The sequence below is a fragment of the Sceloporus occidentalis genome, unplaced genomic scaffold (genome assembly GCF_023333645.1).
Source record: "Sceloporus occidentalis isolate IW3139 unplaced genomic scaffold, rSceOcc1.0.p SCAF_6, whole genome shotgun sequence".
NCBI lineage: Eukaryota > Metazoa > Chordata > Lepidosauria > Squamata > Phrynosomatidae > Sceloporus > Sceloporus occidentalis.
This window is the reverse complement of record NW_028316986.1, coordinates 95989995-96012664: the sequence shown is the minus strand read 5'-3', so window position 1 is coordinate 96012664 and position 22670 is coordinate 95989995. Positions and strand designations below refer to the sequence as shown.

General features: G+C 38.2%; 1 protein-coding gene across 2 annotated transcripts in view; it reads left to right on the top strand.

Annotated features, from left to right (window-relative positions):
* The window catches only part of TRMT11 (tRNA methyltransferase 11), a 31903-nt gene extending 10631 nt beyond the window's left edge, over positions 1–21272 (top strand). For both annotated transcript variants that reach the window (XM_089530428.1, XM_089530429.1), the window contains exons 7-13: positions 2239–2395; positions 4974–5054; positions 6388–6552; positions 9093–9165; positions 9445–9576; positions 10467–10587; positions 20742–21272. In XM_089530428.1, the coding sequence (XP_089386554.1) occupies positions 2239–2395; positions 4974–5054; positions 6388–6552; positions 9093–9165; positions 9445–9576; positions 10467–10587; positions 20742–20873 (861 nt within the window). In that variant the 3' untranslated portion in view covers positions 20874–21272. The remainder of the gene's footprint in view (positions 1–2238; positions 2396–4973; positions 5055–6387; positions 6553–9092; positions 9166–9444; positions 9577–10466; positions 10588–20741) is intronic.
* The last annotated feature ends 1398 nt before the right edge of the window (positions 21273–22670 follow it).

The following is a 22670-nucleotide window of genomic DNA, read 5'->3' as shown; positions in this document are numbered from 1 at the left end:
AATACCTTTCTATGCAATTCTTCTTTCATCCTACTATTTGATGAAATCCATGACCATTTTGTCCTGCTTTTCCCCCCAATATTTACATAAATTATATTTCAGTTCTGCAAAGACAACATTTTCATATGCCCAAAATTTGGGATAGTTTTGTAAATGTGTTACTTTATGCAGTTGATATGATTTTACTGTCAAACCCCCAAGTGGATATGTGATGATTACTGAGACAACTGAGTGCTTTTTGTATAGAAAGTAATTAATCACTATTTTCAGCAATAAATTCGAAGCCAAGAAGAAAAAAATAAACACTGTGCCAATGGCATATTGTCTAGAAAGAAACTGAACAGGTCAAATATACCACTGTTCTAGAACTGTTTGGTCTACCTAAAGAGAAATTAATTAAAATCAGCAGTTTGCATAAAAGCTTTAAAGAGGCCCAGTCCTTCAAGTCTTTAGATCCAAGATGTTTTCAGTGTTAATCTCTGGTGCAGAAACTTGGGGATTTGCAAATGTCAGAATAGTCAAAAGGGTGAAATACGGCATCTGTATGTGTTGGGAGTATTAAGAGCTAATCCTGCTTGTACACTGAGAATAGAATTAGGCATTGAGGCAATGTGCAGCCAATTATGTGTTAGGATGTATAATTTTTGTTGTGGAATAACACAAATGCCTGATGATAGGCTGCTTAAAGTCAGCCTTGGTTCACTATTGATGTTGCATGAGAGAATTTCTGGTCCCAAAACCTTTCAAAATTAACATTTGTTCTTAGCAAATGTTAACTCATTAGGAAATATATCTAAATCGCCTTTAGACAGTGAGTATCTGAGAGAAGAGTGAAAACAAACACAGCAATATTTTTTCAACAATAATAATGCAGTATTTGGCATGTGCATAATGTTATAATCAGTATGAAGACTAGTTGTCATTTTTTGTGAAAATGAAACACTGGAAGACTCCCCCCACCCCGATTTTGAAGGAAATAAATGGCTGAGATCCTGCATCAAACAGACAGAGCATAATATTCAGCCAGCACAATTCTGTATCCTTTCTTCATCCTGGCAGCATTCAAGCTTCAGGAGCAGCAGTATCTGTTGCTGACTAGTGAGGAGAAGAGGCGAGGAGCAGGGCAGATGAAGAAGTCGCTGGACTCAGCTTGAAGTGGGAGAAAAGCAAGAGTGTACTCGCAGATGTTTTTTACCCCCCTTTTCCTTCCCTCAGAGCTCAGACCAGCCACATCTTCATCTACTACATTGCTTCCCTCATTCCACCCTTTCCCATCATTAAGCTGCAACAGCAGCAGCTCCTTCTGAAGCTAGACCTGTGGATGCACAGATGTTTTGGATAGTGAGCAGAGAACTAAAGAATAGCCTCCTGTGCCTCATCCAAAAAGACATGTCAGTTTAGGGGGGCTTATGTCACTAGCAGGATGCTACGCAGTGGTTCAATTCAGCAAAATTTGGGATATTCCAGTCTAAGATAAACTACAGATATGTGGAGCTGCAGCACTGTAGGATGTGCTTCATTTTCTTGCTGAACATCAGATTTACTCTGACATGTTTTAAAAAGAAAAATCATAGCCTTGCTAAAGAAAACAAACTGGCAAATGCATGAGAATCTAAGTTCTTTATTACAAGGAATAAATCAATATGTTACTATGAAGGTTGCCGTTTTTGCAGCTAAGGCTGCTAATAGCAGAAAAAGCTTTCTAGATAATACTGCAGTAAGTTGAGAGGGAAGCACTGAGGGCTGATTGTACTAAATGGGTTCCATATGCATTTTAAAGGTATATCCTTCTTCTAAATTATCCAGCCTGTTGACTACTTGGAATACAATATGATGAAGAAATCCAAATGCAAAATAGCAAGGATGGTTAGTGGCAGTTCCTAATCAGCTGGTAAACCATCTGCTGGTTGTTGGGAATCTTTGCAACAAATATGGTACTATGTGACCTGATTCTGTTTCAGAAAGGCACTTCTTATGTTTTTAATGGAGAATGTCTTACCAGGATTGCTTAACAAAATTTTGCCACTGGATAGTAAAACACAAAATTTTAGATTGTTTTGAAGTAAAAAAACAAAGTGTTCTGCATTTTATGTGCTCAGTGTTATGGCCTGAGATAACATGTTGTGAGAAGGGATTATTTTTTAAAAAAACAAAGTTTTAATAAACTGTTTTAAAATAATTTGAGCAGTGCTTGGTAATAAAATCATTCCTGTTGTCCTTCTTCCCAATATTCCACAGATTGCCAATGGACGAAGAGATCTTATTGAATCATACAGTGTAAAAAAAAGGCATTTTATTGGGAATACAAGCATGGATGCTTGTTTGGCATTTATCATGGCAAACCATGGGAGAGTAAAACCAAATGATGTTGTGTTTGATCCATTTGTGGGAACAGGTATCTCCCCCCACCCAACCTACATTGCTTCTTTAGAAAAAATAAAAATGTTTACAGTACTTGCATAGTCTTTCAAGTTTATGTTACTACTATGTTACATTATATTACTATTTTGCTTAATCATACTTATTTGTTTGGCAATATGGCTTCTTTGTCTGCTGCTTATGCATTTCAGCTTATAAAATGTCTTCCAACAATTTAGAAGAGGTTGCTTTTGTTAACACTTCATTCACATAGAATTAAGTATACATTATCCAACAGAAATTAGACAATGTTTCCAGTTACCCAAAATCAACATACTCCCCTGTCTCTACCCTACAGATTCTTCTTAACTGGTTCCACCAGAAATACACATTTTACCATTTTTAACTTTTTCTAACTACCTTCAATTCAGTCTTTTTCCTCATTCAGTTCCTGTGGCCATGTGAGCACAACAAAAGCAGGGTGTTTGCAGACCTGTTTTCATGCTTAAGTGGCACAATAGCATATTTGTCATGATGAGAATTATGATAATTATGATCTCAGAATAGGTGCATTTGTCATTGGGGTCATGAGAGAGGATGTTTGCTTCAGCAGACTAAGGTATTCAAGGCTAACACTCAATAATCCTTTGTCTCTGTAATTGTATCAAAGTCTTGCTCACACTTCCTTTTTCTCTGGCTTTTGTGCCATCCTGTAAACGTTTACTCAGGATTTGAATGAGCACAAGTCACTTGCCATGACAGGTCTGCAGGGTTTTTTCAAGGATATCTGCAAGTGAGCTCTTCCGTGGAGTACAACCATAGCTTTTTAATTTTTCTCTGCTGTCTTCATGATATTTCTCCAAGTATGATTCTGTATCACAGTTCAAAATTATTTCCCATTTTCTTTCTCAGAACATATAGGGTCCTCTTACTTAGTGCCCAGAAAGTAATGAAGTTTAGAAATGGTAGCACATGCATTATTATGCTGAAGCAAGACTGGGGAACATGTATCTCTAGATATTGTTGAATCCAACAATGTCATGAGGATAAAGTGAAGAAATACAGACCCATGTGTGTCACACTTATTAGAGGAAAGTTGGGATATGGCTTTGCTGGCTATTGCTGATGGGAGTCACAGACCAACAATATTTGGAGAACCACACATTCTTCAACCCTGTGGTAGAGAATTAGGGCCGAGAGTACAAACCAGCGAATTCTTTGTTCTTTTGCTTCTTTCTGAGTTGTTCATCTTATTGAGCTGTCTGTTGATGTGGAGTGAGGCAGTTGAAACAATGCTTTGGAAAAGGAAAATGCTTATATAAAAAGAACAGCCTTGCTTTCAGATGTGTATTTCCAAAGTAGGAAACTGCCTCACTTCATCATATAGCAGGGATGTGCAACTGGACTATAGATGTTACTGGACTGAATGCCTCACCAGGCCTAGGGATGAGATTTGCAAACCCTCATCAGGATAAGGGATGAGATTTGCAGACCAACAATATTTGGAAAATCACAGTTGCCCAACCCAGTTTTATAGGATGATAGTAAATACATTAACATCTTCCTTCCATTGGCATTTTCTAATGTACCACAAGATGGCGCTTATTATTAGAGATGTTAATTAAAAAAATCACAAGGAACTGTTTCTATAGTACTTATATAAATGTAATAAAAGTACTATAGAAACAGTTCCTTGTGATTTTTTTTAAAAAAATTAACATCTCTAATAACATATTAACATATACAATAAGTAGAGACCGACTAAGCTTTCTCGTGTCTCCTAGAATTTTGAACTGAGCTGATGCTAAACATAAGATTTATTTTATGGGTTATTTTCAGATATAGGTTCTTCTTTTTGCCCTGCCAGAAATATAGGACACCTTTTTTTAAACACATGAGCTTAAAAACGTTTATGCCAGGTAATCTGTTTTAACTGTGTGATAGGAACTACAACCATCTAACTTATAAATCCAAACCTCTATTTCAAAAGCTTTAGCTGTTACCATGGCAACCTAAATTTTGTGAAACTTGAAAAATCTTGGACAAGCCTTGCAATGGAATTTTTAGATTTGCAGTAAAATTTGTAGACCACATGTAAAGTCCATGCTGTCCATCTCTTTATACCGAGCAAAACAAGAGTTGCATCAGATATTAAGGATGATATTTTACCAAATTAGATGTGTATGTTCCTTGCAATTCAACTTTTGTTATTTATTTATTTAGATGATGGCTTAAAATGTGGGACTGGATACATGAAGCTTATTCTGCTGATCAATGGAACAGGGAATGGGTGATTTTTCCTTCCTTCCCCATACATCCTCAGAACCATCACCAGAGGGTAAAGAAACTGCATAGGGGCAGGTTTGAGGTAGCAGAGAGGCTGTAAGGACGAGACAAAGACAGTCTCTTTATACTAGTGATGGAGAAGTACCACAACTTTGGATTTAGGTCTTGGTTTGATGGTCACTTAATCTTATCAGCTGCATCAGCATTGGTTTATTCACTATAGAATAGATCAGTCTCTGAGAGTTTGTAGAACTTAGATTTTTTAGATACTGCATTTTGAAAGAGAAGGCTACTCACTAGTGTAGTCATCTCTTTTCTTTGTCTTTCAGGCGGACTACTTATAGCATCAGCACACTTTGGAGCCTATGTATGTGGAACAGATATAGATTACAGCACAGTTCATGGACTAGGTATGTTCTTTCATTACATTAGATAAGGCATTCATTTTGTATGTTCCAAAGCAACATCCATATTTTAGGAAACTGCACATGAGTGCATGACTCTGGTACATGAGTTGAGGTGAAATTATGGATAATCATTTTTAAAAAATCCTATTAGACATGCAGTATTTTGGGTCCAGACATAATCTCAAATGAGTGCCTTTATTTTCTAAATCATTTTGATTGGCCACTCCTTTTCTTTATTTTAGAAAGTGTATTGACTTGTTACATTGGCATCATAGATATTTTGCTGTAATGCAAAATCCATAGAAAATCACTTGTGTCTAGTCTGTCTTTGTACTGTCATATTGGGATGTGATAGCCCGGGACAAGCCTGCACATAGTTGACTTTCTCTCTTCTAGGAGTCCTGTGCCTCATACATCTCCCATATGATGTGAAGTGTGATCCCCACACTACTGTAGAGCTGCATGTGATATAACAGATGCCCTGTTCAGCACACTTTCATCAGCAGGAGTACCTAGCCCTGTTCTTTCCTCCATGGTTTCCCTCACATGAAATATGTTTGAAATATGTCTAAAGAGTACAGTTCTTGTAACATAAGCTTTTGTAAACTTGGTCTACTGCATCTGAAGAAATAGACCAACTCTATGAAAGCTTATGCTACAGTGACTTTCACTCAGCCTCAAAGGTGCTACAACATCAGTTTGCATGCTGCTATTTTTAAAAACCCATAAAGAGCCTCCACAGTAACGTGAACTGCACTAAAGAAGATGTGATGTTAACACATGAACAGGCCTGGAGTGACTGACAAATTCTATACAGGTAGAGCAGGACAAATTCTACCAGTGGGAGGATGCCCAAGTTTCACCTCTACATGTTTTCAAAAAGCCTGCAAAGAGCATACATGAATTACATTCACTCCTTTTGTTTCTTGTTTAAATGTCCAGCATTCCCCTTAAGTATCACTGCAGTTGTAGAGGATTATGTCCAACTAAGATAGAAAGTACTGCCATAATTATGAAAGACACATAGATAAATAGAAATTATTGCCATAATTATGCCTGAATAGATAGAAAGTATTTATTTACTTTCTTATACTGCTTACCAAATGAGTTTAGATAGATACAGTGTCTTGTATCTGTTATGGCTGATATGGGGCTACTCGTATTTAGGTGATATGCTTGATAGCTTTAAACTAGAAGTGCTCACCAGGGATTATTTATAAGAGAGGAAACTAAGTGGACTACAGTAAGAAAGAAGAAAGAATGAACATCCATTATTATTTTGATCTAGCCTGTCATGCATTTGAATTTTATTTTCTTCACAACTCATTGCTCCAAGGCAAAGCCAGCAGGAAGAACCAAAAGTGGAGAGGGCCAGATGAAAATATCAGAGCCAATCTTCGTCAGTATGGTTTGGAAAAGTACTACCTTGATGTATTAGTTTCTGATGCATCAAGGACCATATGGAAGAAGGGAGTGCAGTTTGATGCAATAATCACAGACCGTAAGTTGTTCCATCACGTAAAAAATGTATGATTCATAAGTGCAGTGTGTAGTGATGTTGATAATAGAAATATTTACAAACTTGTCATATGGTTTACTGTCTAATTTTCTAAAAGGAACATTAGGATATTCACACTCAGGAAAAAAGAATTGCAGGCTATATATAAGAGCCCTGGTGGACTAAGAACCGCTTAGTTCAAGCTGTCACATATTTATTTTATTTTATGTAAATTAGATCTTTCAAGAACAGTTTTCATTAACTTGAAAATGCTAATGGCATAAGAGCTTTTTAAAGCATATTGCAATTTTCTATGATTACACTTCCTTTCATACCAGATAATGTGGTGCTCCTGCCTTGCTGGCCCTGTTTAATTGCAAATTTTATGCTGACATTTGGAATCTCCATATTGAAGCTGACAGGTATCATAAGTAAAGATGTAATATGCAATATAGTTTTTCTGCGTTGTGACCACCTGCTGGTATCTACCAGATATGAATTAATGATTTACATGAGTTGCTGTACTATTTAAATCTACTTTGAATGTGTGTGTTCTTCTGAATAGATATGTTATTACCAGTCCCCTTTTAGGAATGATTTGAGGGTTTTTGTTTTTGGCGTGACTCCATTTGGTTCATTGTAGAAGTCATGGTGATTTTGCTTTTACTTACAGGAGTGTTTCCTTGGTTTCTGTTTTGATTACACATAAAATTAACACATTAAAGTACTCCTTAAAACTTTTCAAACATCCTAAGAATTCTATTCCAGGTTTCCCATACCTAGGATCAAACATTGATGAGAATGGTGACTGTAGTCAAGAAATAAGAAAGCTGGGAATGGGAAGGGCAGCTATGAAAGAACTAGAAAAGATCCTAAAGAGTAAAGATATACATCTAAGCACCAAAGTTAAAATTGTCAAAATGATTGTATTCCCCATCACAATATATAAATGTGAGAGCTGGACAGTTAAGAAAGCAAACAGAAAACAAATTTCATTTGAGTTGTGGGACTGGAGAAGAGTGCCTAGGATATTGTGGACTGCCAAAAAGATAAGCAAATGGATCTAGAACAGATTAAGCCTGAAATCTCCTTGGAAGCCAAAATGATCAAATTGAGGCTGTCATATTTCAGCTACATAATGAGAAGACATGGATCACTAGAAGAGACAATAATGCTAGGAAAGGTAGAGGGTAGTAGAAAAAGAGGGAAACCACATGCCAGATGGATAGACTCAATCAGAGAGGTCACAGGCATGAATTTGCAAGAACTAAGCGGAGAAATGGAGGATAGGGTTGCTTGGAAATGTCTCACCCACAGGGTTGCCAAGATTCAGGGTCAACTCGAGAGCAGCTAACTACAACAGTAACAAGCAGGAAGAAATGAGGGTTTCACTCAGGACCCAGTGACCATTGGGTTTTGAGCGAGGGCTAGAAACAGAGGGCTTAAATGCAAATGAAACAGGTCTAAAAACAAAAGAGAAAAAAGCAAGTAGCAAAAGTCAGAGGGCAGGATCCTATCTAGTCAAACTGGGTACACAATGGATCATGGTGTGTTTTGACATTGTTGCCCAAGCAGAAGTTGTGTATTCTGAATCGGGATCACTACATGTGCAGCAGGAAGCAATAAAGCTTCCATGTTTCCATGCCATCAGTATTCAGTAGGTTCTAGACTAGTTTGGTGTTTTTTTTAAAAAAAAAATGTCTGCTGAAATCATTTTCAGAAAGAGCTGTGCCAGCATTGAGATGCTGCAACATAAGTGTTAGCCAGATCAAAGTGGAGTTTGGTCAAGTGGCTGCTTCTGTGGAGAAAGCACTCTCTGATTTCACACTTAGCAAAAACAACAGGGACATTTGTGGCAATGTGATCCTATACAAATTTTTCAGAATGAAGTACCACTGAGTCAAATACAGTCAATTTCCAGGTAGTTGGGTATCAAATTTATTATAACATAAATTGATGGGAATGGAATGTGGAGAAGGATTTCTCCCAGTGACTTAAGTTGATAGGCAGATTCATGTGCCAGGAAGTTGTCTTTTTAGTTTCCAGATTCCAGGCTGTAGTAGACAACCTATAGACCATTTGAACCCTCTGACCTGATTTTGTGTTCCCCGGAAGGCTCCTTCCATCCCCCCCCCCCCCCCAATAAAGAGATAATCTTACTACTGGAAGAATCCTCCAGAAGGTATAATTCTCCTTTAAAACAAGCATTTCTATGCTTTGTTTTGACAAAAAAAAATAAAGATTTTTTTTAGGAAAACAGAATTGGACTTCTGGTTGGATCAAAGTGAAGTGGACCTCAGGGTTGGAAATAGTCCCCATACTTGCTAATACTGTCTGCCTCTGACCTAGTCATATAGGGCTGCGATCATTAGTCCTTTGAATTAGGCCACTGTCTACTAGTCAGATTAGTTACTGTAACAATGGAGTTTGAGGTTCCAGTAAATTCTGGAAACTTTTGTGAGAACTGTGCTCAGTATTTTGTACTGTAGCTGATGTTTTTGGAACATTTTTACTGATGCATGTTATTTATTTGTTCTGTGTAGCTCCCTATGGAATACGAGAAGCTACTAGAAGAACTGGTTCACAAAAGGAGATGGCTAAAATGGCAGAAAGAGGGTAGGTGAACCTTGGTTTGGGAATGCGGATGCTATAATAGAAAGCTGGATGTAACTTCTACAAGTATTTCTTTTTTATAATAATAATTTTTATTACTTAAAATAACACATATACCATATCTATTCCATACTTTATTTATTTATTTGAAGTATTTATATACTTGTAAATACTATTATGCTGGATTGTGTTTTTATTATGAAATTATAATTCTTTATTTAAATAAATGCAAACAATTATGTATCTAGTATCAAATTAATTATATTTTAAAATGCTACCTAGCACTGAAAATCACATCTCCATTTCCTCAAATTATCATCTGAGTGACATCCTTTTTGACCTGTTAAAATTTGCGGCTGAATACCTGGTGATTGGAGGAAGATTAGTCTACTGGCTTCCTGTGTACAAACCGGAGTAAGTATAATATTTAAAAATATGGATGTCTTGGATCTGGAGTATTCTCATACATGGCTCATGACATTCTAAGAGGATGGCTCAGATTTTAATCATATTTGATGAAGAGAAAAGCCTGAAATTGTTAAAAACCACTTGGGATGCCTATATTACAATTTTAAACATGATTATGTGATGATAACTTCAACTGATAGCTATTTTTTGTGCCTAGGTGTTTGGAAGCAGCAGAAATGGAGTTCTGCTGACCTAACTAGTGTCAGAATGATACTGAAAGACAGTTGTTTGGGCTGTATAGTACTTTACTAACAGCTCTTGAATATATTAGCAGTGAGTGACACTTAAGAGATTTGAATGCATCTGTGAATGAAACAGATACAATTGCAATTAATTGGGATTTTCTTCATAAAGAAGTTACAGACTGGGAAGTATGTATGCATTTTCTTACATCTGTATCCTGCACTTCCATCCATGACCTCAGGATGGCAGTAGTATATTTGATGGATTAGGGCTGAAAAACAGCTAAGCATTATATAAAGACAATTTTTATTTGAATGTCCATTGGCAGACAGTTTTCTGTAATCACTTTAAGTGACTTGGGTGCTGAAGTACAGAAGAAATTTCCATGAAACATACTCTTCCCATTACAGCCAAACTTTCACCTGCATCATGTCTTTTGTTTTGTTCTCCCTTTGTGTTACACATGTGGCTTTGGATTCTGAAAGCAATTAGCACACATTGTCTCTGGGAAATTTAATAAGACTATGAACCATGTGGAAGTGTGTAGTCTAATTCAGTTTGAATCAGCCCCTCTGGCTGTTCTGTTTCAGATTCACATATTACAGTTCATGAGCTCTTATATAATAGCCCTTTGACTGTTTTATTTTTTCCAGATATACAGAAGAGATTATACCCCGGCACCCATGTCTGAAACTTATTAGCAACTGTGAACAGACACTTTCCAGCCACACGTCAAGATACCTGATAACCATGGAAAAGGTGAAAGAATTTGAGGTAATTGTTTTGATGAGCTTGTGTGCTAAACAGCAGTTGTCAGATAATGGGTTTTTCCTACTATACAAGTTTAAGGCATTTAGTATACCAGACAAGGTGCAGTAAAGCATTTTTATATGTTGATTTTAGAAGGTTTGTAAAACAGACATAAATGTCAAAACAGGAATTGAAAGCACATTCTTTGCTGATGGACCTGGGGAGCAGTAGTTGAAGGGAATGTTTTTGTTACTTTTTACATATGTATGTTGATTTAAAAAAATCTTATTAATGAGAACAGTTTTATTTTTGATTCCAGTTTTATTATTACAGTTGTAATAATAACTTGTTACAATTACAGGTAATATAGTACTAAATTCTCTTTAAAAATGTTTGCTCATTGGTTTGATTTTCAAGAGAATGATTCAATGTGCTTCTTGGCTGTCCGCTACCAGGCAGGATCTTCTTGTCACATAGTCTCTGTGGCTCCTCAGATGATGCCTTTTTCTATGCTTTTCAATATATTGTAACAGAAATTTCAGGAATCTAAATTGAATCCATCACAATATGAAACCTTGCAGATGAATAAATAACATCAACAGCAACAGGAAAGAAAACAGATAAAATTTGAGTACTAATGTATACAGGTAGCACAAGGAAATACATATTGTCTTCTGAAAGCAGACTAGCTTTAAAGCATCTTAAGAAAAGTGAGTAATGACATTTAGTATCCTCTTAGATGTTTAACAGTGGGATCATTAGGTATGTACTGTTTCATCTTGTCTGGGTAGATATAGTAATATATGGTTCCTAACTTTTCTAGAGGTTCTTTTTTTGTCATCTAATTTATGAGTTTTAAGATAATCTAGATGGGATTCCTGGCTATAAGTTTCAGAAAGCAGAAGCTATATTTAGCTGAATTTTTAAAGACTTGATTATCAGCTTTAACACACTTTCCTTTTAAAATTTATGTGGGTAAATAACATCCAGTTAACACAAGTGAAAAAAATATTAAAATCATCTGAACCAGGGAAATACTGGTATAAGTGAAACAACTGAATTATTAATTTTTAATAATAAATTTTAAATAAAACTCTTTATTGATTTGCTGGTGAAATGTCAGGAATAAACTCTTCTAGAACATGGCCATATAGCCCCAAAAACCCACAAAAATCTATGGATTCTGGCCATGAAAGCCTTCGACTTCACAAAACTCTTTATTGCTGGTTGGACATTGCAATTCAATATACCTTTGATTTAAGGCAAGCTTAATTCCCAGTAAAAGCATAAGATTCTAGCATTTTGATAGTCTGGCTTAGTATAACATCAGAATATCTTAAATTTGCTCTTAAAATTATTGCCCCGTTTAACAGTAGGCTTGTCTAAGATCAATTAATAGGACCCTTCAGTTTTAACCAGATTCAAGAGGTGACACCTACCCTCCCCCATTTAGAATCTCTTTGTATTTGAAACAACAACAACATGGATTGTATGTGCTTTATATTTGAATTGTTTTGCATATGATTTTAAAAACTGTCAAAATATTTTCCTTGCTACATTTTTGATATACTGATAAGGTTACATCTTAAACTGCAATTGCCATCATCACCATGTTGGTTGAGATGAAGCGAGTTAAAATACATTGCATCTGGAGAGCACTAGATTGGGGGAAAGCTGCTTTATCTTTTCAGTGTGTGTGAGTGTGCTTGTGTAATCAAACGTGCTTCATGTTTACGTGTCTTGCTTCCATCAATATGGCATTTGACATGACAATATTTGAATTTTTTCACCAAAACTAAAATAATGCAGATACATTATATTTGTTAACTGACAAGCTAAAAAGTATTCCCCTTCTCCTGATTGTTTTTTTTCTTTCAAGATAGTTTTCTAATAATGAACATAAAAACTCTTTAGCACTGAAAATTAGGTTTATTCTTATTCCTGCATTCTTATTATCTCCTCTACCAATACAAACCCAATAATAATAATAATAATAATAATAATAATAATAATAATTTTTATTTGTTTACCACTTTTCCAAAGATCAAAGCGGTTTACAGTCGATAAAACCAAGTACATAAAACCAAGTAAAACACATCTCATAAAAATTCATATTACAAATATACAATATATAACACTAAAAACTCCAACATAATCATTCAAAGGGTAAAGCAGAGAATCGATGGCAACAGAATACACAGCTTCATTCTTCGGGGGGAAGGCTTGACAAAAGAGAAGGGTTTTCAATCTCTTTTTAAATGTTTCTAGGGGGGTCGTCAGACGGAGCTCCTTGGGAAGATTATTCCACATCCGCAGGGCCGCCACTGAAAAGGCCTTTTGGGAAGTGGAGACATATTTGGATGAAGGGACTTCCAACAGATTCTTCCCGGATGTTCTGAGTGTGTGGGGCGGATTATATGGGGGGATGCAGTCCCTCAAGTAACTCGGGCCCAAGCCATATAGGGCTTTATAGGTAATAACCAACACCTTGTATTGCGCTCGGAAGCGAATAGGCAGCCAGTGAAGATTTTTCAGAATGGGTGTTATATGGTCAAACCTAGATGCCCCGATGACCAGTCTGGCTGCCATATTTTGTACTAACTGTAGCTTCCGAGCTTGGTACAAGGGTAGCCCCATGTAGAGCGCATTACAGAAATCTAAGCGAGAGGTTACCAGAGCATGTACTACAGTTTCAAAGTCCCTTTGGCCCAGGTAGGGTCGCAGTTGGCATATCAACCAAACCTGAGATGTCAGCTGTAGGAATGAGTCCAGAAGTACTCCTAAACTGCGAACTTCGTCCTTCAGGGGAAGTGTGACCCCATTCAGGACAGGTGGATAAAATTCCTTTCTAAGGCCTGGGGAACCTATCACCAGTACTTCCGTTTTCTCTGGCTTCAGACTGAGTTTGTTTTTCCTCATCCAGCCCATTACTGACTCCAGGCAGGCATTCAGAGGAGAGACGCCATCCTTAGTCACTGCATCAGTCGGAGACACAGAGAAACATATTTGGATGTCATCAGCGTACTGATAACACCGCGCCCTGTGTCTCCGGATGATCTCTCCTAGCGGTTTCATGTAAATGTTAAACAAAGTGGGGGACAGAATCACTCCCTGAGGGACACCAGATGTCAGTTCCCTCTTAGAGGAGCAAGTGTCCCCCAACTGCACCATCTGGAATCTGCCAGAGAGGTAGGAATGGAACCACTGGAGCGCAGTGCCCCCGATGCCCAACTCTCTCAGGCGTTCCAGAAGGATACCGTGGTCAATGGTATCGAAAGTCGCTGAGATGTCCAAAAGCACCAACAAGGTCACACTTCCCCTGTCGATGCCCAGACGGAGATCATCAACTAAGGCGACCATGGCAGTCTCAACTCCATATCCTGCTCTGAAGCCAGTTTGAAATGGGTCCAGATAATCTGTTTCATCCAAAACTCTCGATCACCTTACCTAAAAACGGCAACAATGAGACTGGTCTGTAGTTATTCCTTACCAGGGGGTCCAGGGAGGGGTTTTTAAGCAACAGTTTAACTATTGCTAGTTTTAAACTTGATGGAAATTTTCCCTCCCTGAATGATGCATTGATTATACGTTGTAATAATGATGTTACTGCATCACCACCCTGGGCGGTCAGCCAAGAAGGACAGGGATCGAGAGTGCACGTTGTCTTCCTAACACTTCCAAGAAGCTTGTCCACTTCATCGGTATGAACAAACTCAAAGTGATCCAGTTTAATAGAGTCCACAGAAGCTCTGGACACCTCTTCTGTTGTTTCTGTTGAAATGCCAGCGTCGAGATCAGCCCTTATCTGAGAGATTTTATCTGCAAAGAAGTTGTTGAAATTGTCACAGCAGGCCTTGGTTGGTTCTAAAATAGGGTTCAGAGTGGGAGGAAGCTGAGTCAGTTCCCTGACCACCCTGAACAGCTCTGCTGGATGTGACTCTGCAGACGCAATACGTGCAGCATAGAAAGAGTTCTTTGCTGTGCCTATTGCCACTCCATAAGACTTCAAAAGAGCCTGATTGAGTGTCTTGTCGGATAAGCGCTGGTGTCTCAGCCAGCTGCGCTCTAGTCGTTGCGCGGCCCGCTTCATTTCCCGGAGCTCTTCTGTATACCAGGGTTTCTTATTGGAAGCGGGCCGGAAAGGATGCTTAGGAGCGATACTGCATATAGCCCTAGAAAGGTCATTATCCCAGATGTTGGTCAGGGCATCAACAGAGTCGCCATCAGATCCAACCATAAACCCCTCTAAGGCTTCTTGGAACCTTTTGGGTTCCATCAGCCTTCGAGGATGGACCATCCTAATAGGTCCCCCACCCTCGGGGGGGATTTGGGTAGTTGCCTTAAGTCGGACCTCAACCAGGAAATGGTCCGTCCATGACAGAGCAGAGGTATTACATACCTCTGCCCACGGATTATCCCAATCCGTACTAAAGACGACATCAACCGTATTACCTGCGCAATGCGTTGGACCCGAGACTAGTTGGGACAGGCCCATGCCCATCATGGAAGCCATGAACTCCCGAGCTGCACCTGTCAGGTCCTGTGTGCCGGCCTCGAAAGGGATGTTGAGGTCCCCTAGAACAAGAAGTCTGGGAGACTCCAGCACCAGTTCCGAGACCAGCTGTGTCAGCTCAGCTAGGGAATCTGTTAGTCCACGGGGTGGACGATAGACCAACAAAATCCCCAGACTGTCCCAAGCCTTCAGGGTCAGGTAAATACACTCGATAAAGTCCGTTTTCCGGATGGAGTTCCTGGTCAAGGTAAGAGTGTTCTTGTGGACTACGGCAACACCTCCCCCCCGCCCATGTGACCTGGTCTGCTCCTTAACAGTGTACCCGGATGGGAGAGCCTGTGCCCACACTGCATAAAAGTCATTTATGTTACTTTCCCCCTCAAGTTATAAATAGATAGCTCTGTGGGACTTCCTCAGTTCAGGTGTTGTTGGGAACATTAACAATATAATGTGTCATGGGCTCAGATAAACATGAATGTGTGGAGAAGAGGCACTTACTTATTGTTGTGTTCAGGTTTCAAGAGATCCTGTATCTTTGACACAGATACATGTTCTCACAAAAGTTAGATACAGCATATAATTTTAAAAAATAGACAAAAATAAAATAAAAGAGCAGCTGTTTATTCAGTTGGCTGTAAAAATATCCAGCCTGCCTGATGGTTTAAAAACTATTAACCGTTCCTCCTTCTGTGCACCAAGCACCTTGTTTCCACTGAGTTGCTTTATCTGCATAGACAAGGTGTGCCTGTTGGCATGCTGACATTTCATCAGACACCTCTGAGGGCCTAGGTTTAAACAAAATTTCAAGCACATATAATTCTTTACCAATTTAAAAATATACCTTTTTTGGTTTACTTGACATCATATTAATTTGGGCCCCAGAGATGAAAAAGAAAGCTCTAACGGAAGCAGTGGGTCTCAGCACAAAACAATTCCTGTGTTAGCTAAGTAGGGCACCTATGCAACAACAAACAAGATATTCACACATAGGAATCAGTGAGGTGTGTCCTTGATGATGGGCTGGCAATTTTTGCTTCAAGAGGTTGATTTGAAATTGAAATACAGCAGCTGCACATAAATTGCTCATATCATAACTAGTTTTTCACAGTTCTAGTTGTGTGCATGCTTTACCATGGGAGAGATGATAAGGGACATGATCCCAGTATGGTGCCTCATTTAAAAAACAATACTGAAAACTTCAAGGATGGTGGACAGTGTCCTCTCTTGAATTGTAAGATACTGAAGTTTTTTATTCTGAAGGGCTTTTAAAACAGAACTTTTTTAAAAAAATGGGCTGGGGTTGCTATATTTTAAACTGAACTGTTTTTAATGGCTTTCAAAAAAAATTAAATTTCATTTTATCCTTTTAACTGTGTTTTAATACTGTGTTCTAATATTGTGAGTTTTTTAATTATAGGATGGGGGACACCTGGCTTAATGAGACTACATGTGAAAGGGATTTAGGGGTCTTAGTAGACCACAGATTGAAAAAAGGCTCATGTGATTCTAGGCTGCATCAATAGAAGTGTAGTGTCTTGATCAGTGGTCCCCAAACTGTGCCCCTTAAGAAATTTTGGACTTCAGCTTCCAAAAGCCTCAGACATTTTGGCCAGTAGTCTGGCATTCTGGGAGCTGAAGTCCAAAATCTCTTAAAAAGCACAGTTCGGGGACCACTGACCTTCAAGGGAAGTAGTTGTGCCACTTTATTCTGCCTTGTTCAGGCCTCACCTGAAATACCTTGTCTAATTCTGGGCACCACAAGTGAAAAAGCACGCTGAGAAGCTGGAGCATATCCAGAGAAGGGCAACCAAAATGGTGAAGGGCTTGGAAACCATGCCCTATGAGTAGGCTTGCCATATCCCGCCTGGGGGCGGGACTTTCCCGGTTTGGGGCGGGGCCGCACGGTCACGGCCCGGTTTGGCCCCGCCCCCAGGATTGCCCCTGCTCCCGGGCGAGATATAGCAAGCTGAGGGAGGCTTTCCCTTGCCGCTTGGGCCCAGGCTTGCAGGGAAAGCCTCCCTGAAGGGGAGGAGTCCCTCTCCGCCTGGGCTCCGCCCCTGCCAAGGGCGGGGCCCAGGCCCATAGGGAAAGCCTCCCTGAAGGGGATGAGTCCCTCCCCGCTTGGGCTCCGCCCCCGCCGAGGGCGGGGCCCAGGCCCAGAGGGAAAGCCTCGGAGGCTCCTATTCAAATGTAGGACACACAAAAAACGTGTCCTACATTTGAACATTTTGTCCTACATTTGTCCCGGTTTGGAGGTCCTGATGAATGGCAACCCTACCTATAAGGAGAGATTTAAGGAGCTAGGTATGTTTAGCCTGGAGAAGAGAGGTTAAGAGGTGATATGATAGCCTTGTTTAAATATTTAAAGGGATGTCATATTGACGATGGAGCAAGCTTGTTTTCTGCTGCTCCAGAAAACAGGACCCGGAACAATGGATAGAAGCTACAGGAAAAGAGATTCCACCTCAACATTAGGAAGAACCTCCTGACAGTAAGAGCTGTTCAACAGTGGAACACACTGTCTCGGAGTGTGGTGGAGTCTTCTTCTTTGGAGGTCTTTAAACAGAGGCTGGATGGCCATCTGTCAGGGATGCTTTGATTGAAAGTTCCTGCATGGCAGCTGCTTGGACTGCATGGCCCTTGTGGTCTGCTCATTGTGTCCAGTCATCAGAAATATCAATTAACTCTGAAAAAACAATGAATAAATGTCACAAGCATAGCATGTAATGTGCATTACCAGTATATCTTCCAAAGGGCTTCCATGTATTTATAGTCACATACATTATTATTATTATTATTATTAACCTTTATTTATAAAGCGCTGTAAATGTACACAGCGCTGTACATACAATCTTTTTAATTGGACGGTTCCCTGCCCTCAGGCTTACAATCTAGAAAGACACGACACGAAAAGAGAAGGGAGTGGTGGAGGAGAAGGGGCACATTCTAATCATAGTATGATTGCTGGCAAATTTACCTGTTATGTTGTGCTATGGCATTTTCCATAACTAGTATTCTAAGTATTTTTTTCCTTTTCTTTTCCTTTTCTGTTTTTTTAATACCTTAGGCTGCAAGTAAGGTTTTAAGAGGTTTTTAAAAACAGTTTTGTTCTGAATTTCGGTTGAAAATTGCATCCAGGTTGATTGGTCAGATTTTCAGATCTCAGCACAGTTTGGAATATAAGAATGTTTGACTAGCAGGTTGTGCTTCTTTTATACTCTGCATTCTCTCAAGGATTTACCAACATAATCTTTCATTTGCTGATTGTAACCTCTCAATATATGGGTTGTTTCAGAAATCAGATTTATAAGCATGTGCGATTTAATGCTTCCAGATATGTATGTGTTTGCATATTTTGCTTCTTGTAGATTATATATGATGACTTTTGCTAAAATACAGTAAAATAGTCCTGATAGTTTGCTCCCTTAGTGGGCTTTCTATGAAGTATGAATTCAGGAATAATTGAAAAAAGAAAATATTACAAAATATTGCAAAATTACAAACAACATGACTGATTTGTTACTGGTATCAGTCATTATTTTCTTTGTGCATACATGGTACGTGCATGCTAGTGTGTAATCTTTAACTCTTCAAATATATACTTGTATCTCTCTCAGAAGTAATCCGTTTTAAGCATTCTTGTGTGTATAAAGTTTGAAAAAAAATATTATGGAAACTAAGGTGTAATGCTCTGTTTTACCAAATATCTGATGTAGCCCTCTGGTGAAACTATTGCATTTTGTACAGTTATTTGAAATGGTCAGTTTGTTGTTGTTCTTAATCATCTATCACCCTTTTAAACAATTATTGTACGGCTGGATAAAACAAATCACTGCAACCACTAGAGTAGATATCTGTAAAGGTGTGTGAAAGGGAGTTTGAAATTAACTAAATGCAAATGAAGGACAGATTCTCTGGTTAATTAAAAATGGGAATGCAGTATGACCCCTGTATCTGTGGATATTCTAAGAAACCTTGTGGATACCTAAGATCTAAAATAATAAGGAACTCTATTATTTTCAGTGAGACAAATGACTTCTGACAAATGAGATGAATGACTTCTACCATGGCATCACACTGGAGGACCTAGAAATGCTTAGAGAGAACACTTGTCTGGGCTTTTTTAGGTCCTCCAGCACAATTCTGTGGTATGCTTGGGCTCTAAGTAGAATATTATATTGGAGGATGTAGAAATGCCTAGAGAAAACATATTTTTCTAGTGGTAAGTGAAACCTCGGATACCAAATTCACAGATATGGGAGTTGTACTGAAAACAACCCCAATCTTTTCTTTGAAAGCATGCTGGGAATGGAGGCAGGAGGAAGGAGTACATAAGTTTAAATTTGACTTCTTATGATAATTTTTAGGATAAGTTTGTCCTCACAGGATAATCCTATTTTATTGTTGTGTCAGAATGTGGCTGATGTCAGATACCTGGTGATCCCTGTGTCAGTCTGTCTTAAATGAGACATTTGGCTGGAAACTGCATGCACCAGTAAGATAGATAGGGGCACTACATTCATGCCACCAAAGCGTTAAGAGGATTGTAAAATATTGTGGTGGCTTAGTGGTTAAGACACCAGTTCTGACGATTGGAAGGTAGTTCAAGGCCCAAGTGCCCCATGATTGGGTGAGCTCCCGTCACTAGTCCTAGCTTCTGACAGCTTAGCAGTTTGAAAGCTTGCAAATGCAAGTAGATATATAGGTACCATTTGGTAGCAAGGTAACAGTGTACGGTGCAGTCATGCTAGCCACTTGATCACCTGAGTTGTCATCGAACAACGCTAGCTCTTTGGCTTTGTAACGGAGATGGGCACCACCCCCTAGAGTCAGTTACGACTAGACATTCATGTCAAGGGAAAACCTTCACCTTTAAAATGCTGTTAAGCTACTTGTGTGTGTCTTACTTTGTTAGAATCATATGTTTGTTTTACTTTATATATATGCTGGAATTTTAATTTACATGAGTTTTTACTTTCATTTCTGTCTTATAAGCAGACCTTTCAGAAAATGAGGGGATATATATAAAGCAGCAATACAATGCAATTACTACGGTTCAGATGCATTTCAGTTTTTATAAAATCTTTGCTAACCAAACATGTAAGAGTTTCAGATAACTTTTAATAGAAAAATTAAGAGTTACATTAATATGGGCTCCCTGTGACTTATTTATAAGGCAAAAGTGAAATGAAAGAAGGATCATTTTTCATTTCATCATTGTTTGTGGAATGAGTCTTGGGTCTGTGAAAGCTTATGCCATAATCAATGTGTTTAAAATACTGCAGACTTTAAAATATTGCAAGACCCTTCCTGTTTTTACTCACTAGAGGAGCTGCATAGTCAAGGTTGAAGGATGATGGGAATTGTAGTCCAACAAGATTTGGAGGGCTCCATGTTTCCCACTCCTACTTTAGAATGAAATAGCTTGACTGTGATCCAACATTATTGGGCTGTGAGAGAGGTAGAAGTGATGGGATATTTGCAACAGTACTGGTTAACCATTCAAAATGCTTAACTGCTAATGCAGCACTTCTTAGGATCAAGCCATATGTATATTTTTGGTTTGTAATTGTCTACTACTTAATTATTTTGGGGAAATGTTCTTGTGTCAAACTAGGACAATACAAAGAGCATGTCTGAACAATTCACTTTTAATACCATATAGGATGAAGACCATGATTTCCACATATTGCAAAGTCAGTACCTGCCATACAAAAGTCACAATTCCTTTCGTGATAAATATTTCAGTGGAGTGACAAAAAGGATTGCCAAGGAAGAAAAAGACAGTCAGAAATAATTTTTTAAAAGGAAAGAAATCTACAAGCAAAGAACCATGAGGCTATTAAAACATCTGGACCTCAATATTATGTGGATACTTCAGAGAACAAATACTGTTTTTAATTTTTTAAAACTCCAAGCAAAAACCACAACATAAATTCAGAACAGTTCTATTTCATTAACTTTGTTTATACCAGATTATTGCACAACTTTTTTACTCTTATTTAATTTATTTTTGTACTTTTAAGTTCTAATGATAATGGACTACAACCTTTGTCACTATTATTCTTTTAGCCCATTACTGCTAACAAAAACTAGTAGTATTGTTTGGCTTTTTAAACTGTGAACATCTGGAAGTCTTAAATAGACAAGTTTTTTTGTTGTTGTTATTAGGAAGATCTATTTCATTTACTTTTTTCTTTTGTAACTTATGTATAATAAAGTCTTCAAAGATTGTTATGAATTTTTTAAATTGTGTTGCGTGCCACAGTACATTATCATTTCTTACTGACAATTCCATGGTAAAACACACAACACACATGCAGCTTCCATCTAGGATCCAGAAGCTTTTAAAGCTCAGAAATCATTTATACATATAAAGCTCATTTGTATCTTGGATCTACTATCACCTTTTTAAAAAGAGCTGTTGCTGCTTCTAATTTTCTAATTATTTTAGATAATTTTATTGATACTTTTTAAAAATTATTTATCAGTTCTGCTACTTGACTTAATTTACATTTAATCTGAGGAAATAGACTGAAGTTTACAAAAGCTCATGCTACCAACCTGTCTTCCACTTAGTGTCAAAGGTGTTACAAGATCCCTTTGCATACTTAATTTATATTGTTATGCAAGGCAGGTTATGAATATTACTTATTAGAAATAAATAAGCATCCATTCTCAAGTACACTGTTTCATCATGCCCTACCTCTGGATTACGATTCAGTGGAAAATATCCTTACTAGCATAAATAATGTGGCTTTCTGTTGTGGTGGTTTCTCGCCATTAAAAGCTGCTTTGTAGAAGAAAAAGGTTGATTTTTGTTACATTATGCTAATTTCACCTTTCCCAGCTTCCAATATATTCTTGAGGATTCTCCAACCCTCCAGGGCTGATTTTCAAGTGGCTGAAGGAGAGAGAAGTTTTGGCAAAAAAATCATCTTCCACCTTTGAGTATGAATATTTTGATCCAAGCCAAATGCATTAAAATGACACTGGACGTAAAATGTCTGAAGAATCACCCTCAGTGTCACACTAAATTAAAAACAAAGTTAGAAAGACCTTTCTGTGATAGCTGAAAGACACTGAGGGTGGTGCTAAATGAATGTTTCTGAGCAGAACGTTCCAATGATTGAAAAACACCACTGGAAAGTCCCTGACATAATTTGCCAGCCACTGCACACCAGGAAAGGCTGAATAATAGTTACAGGCACAAATCATAACAATTAGTTAATCCATTTATTCCTACCTTTTCTCTTAAGAGCTCAGAGCAGAAATAAAAATCCATAGAGGATGTAGCAGTTCAGTTTCTTTCCCTGTCCAGGATTGTTATTGTTAATACAGTGGTCCCGTGGTATCTGCTTGGGTTTGGTTCCAGAACAACCCATGGATACCAAAATTCATGGATGCTCAACTCCCATTAAATACTATGGTGTAGTAAAATTACGTCCCTTATATAAAATGGTAGACTTGAAGTTTGCTTTCAAGATTTGTATATATTTTTCAATATTTTCAAGTCATGGATGGTGGAATCAGTGAATCAGAAATGTGTGGATACAGAGGGCTTGCTGTACGTTTATTGTTGGCTTTCCTTGTT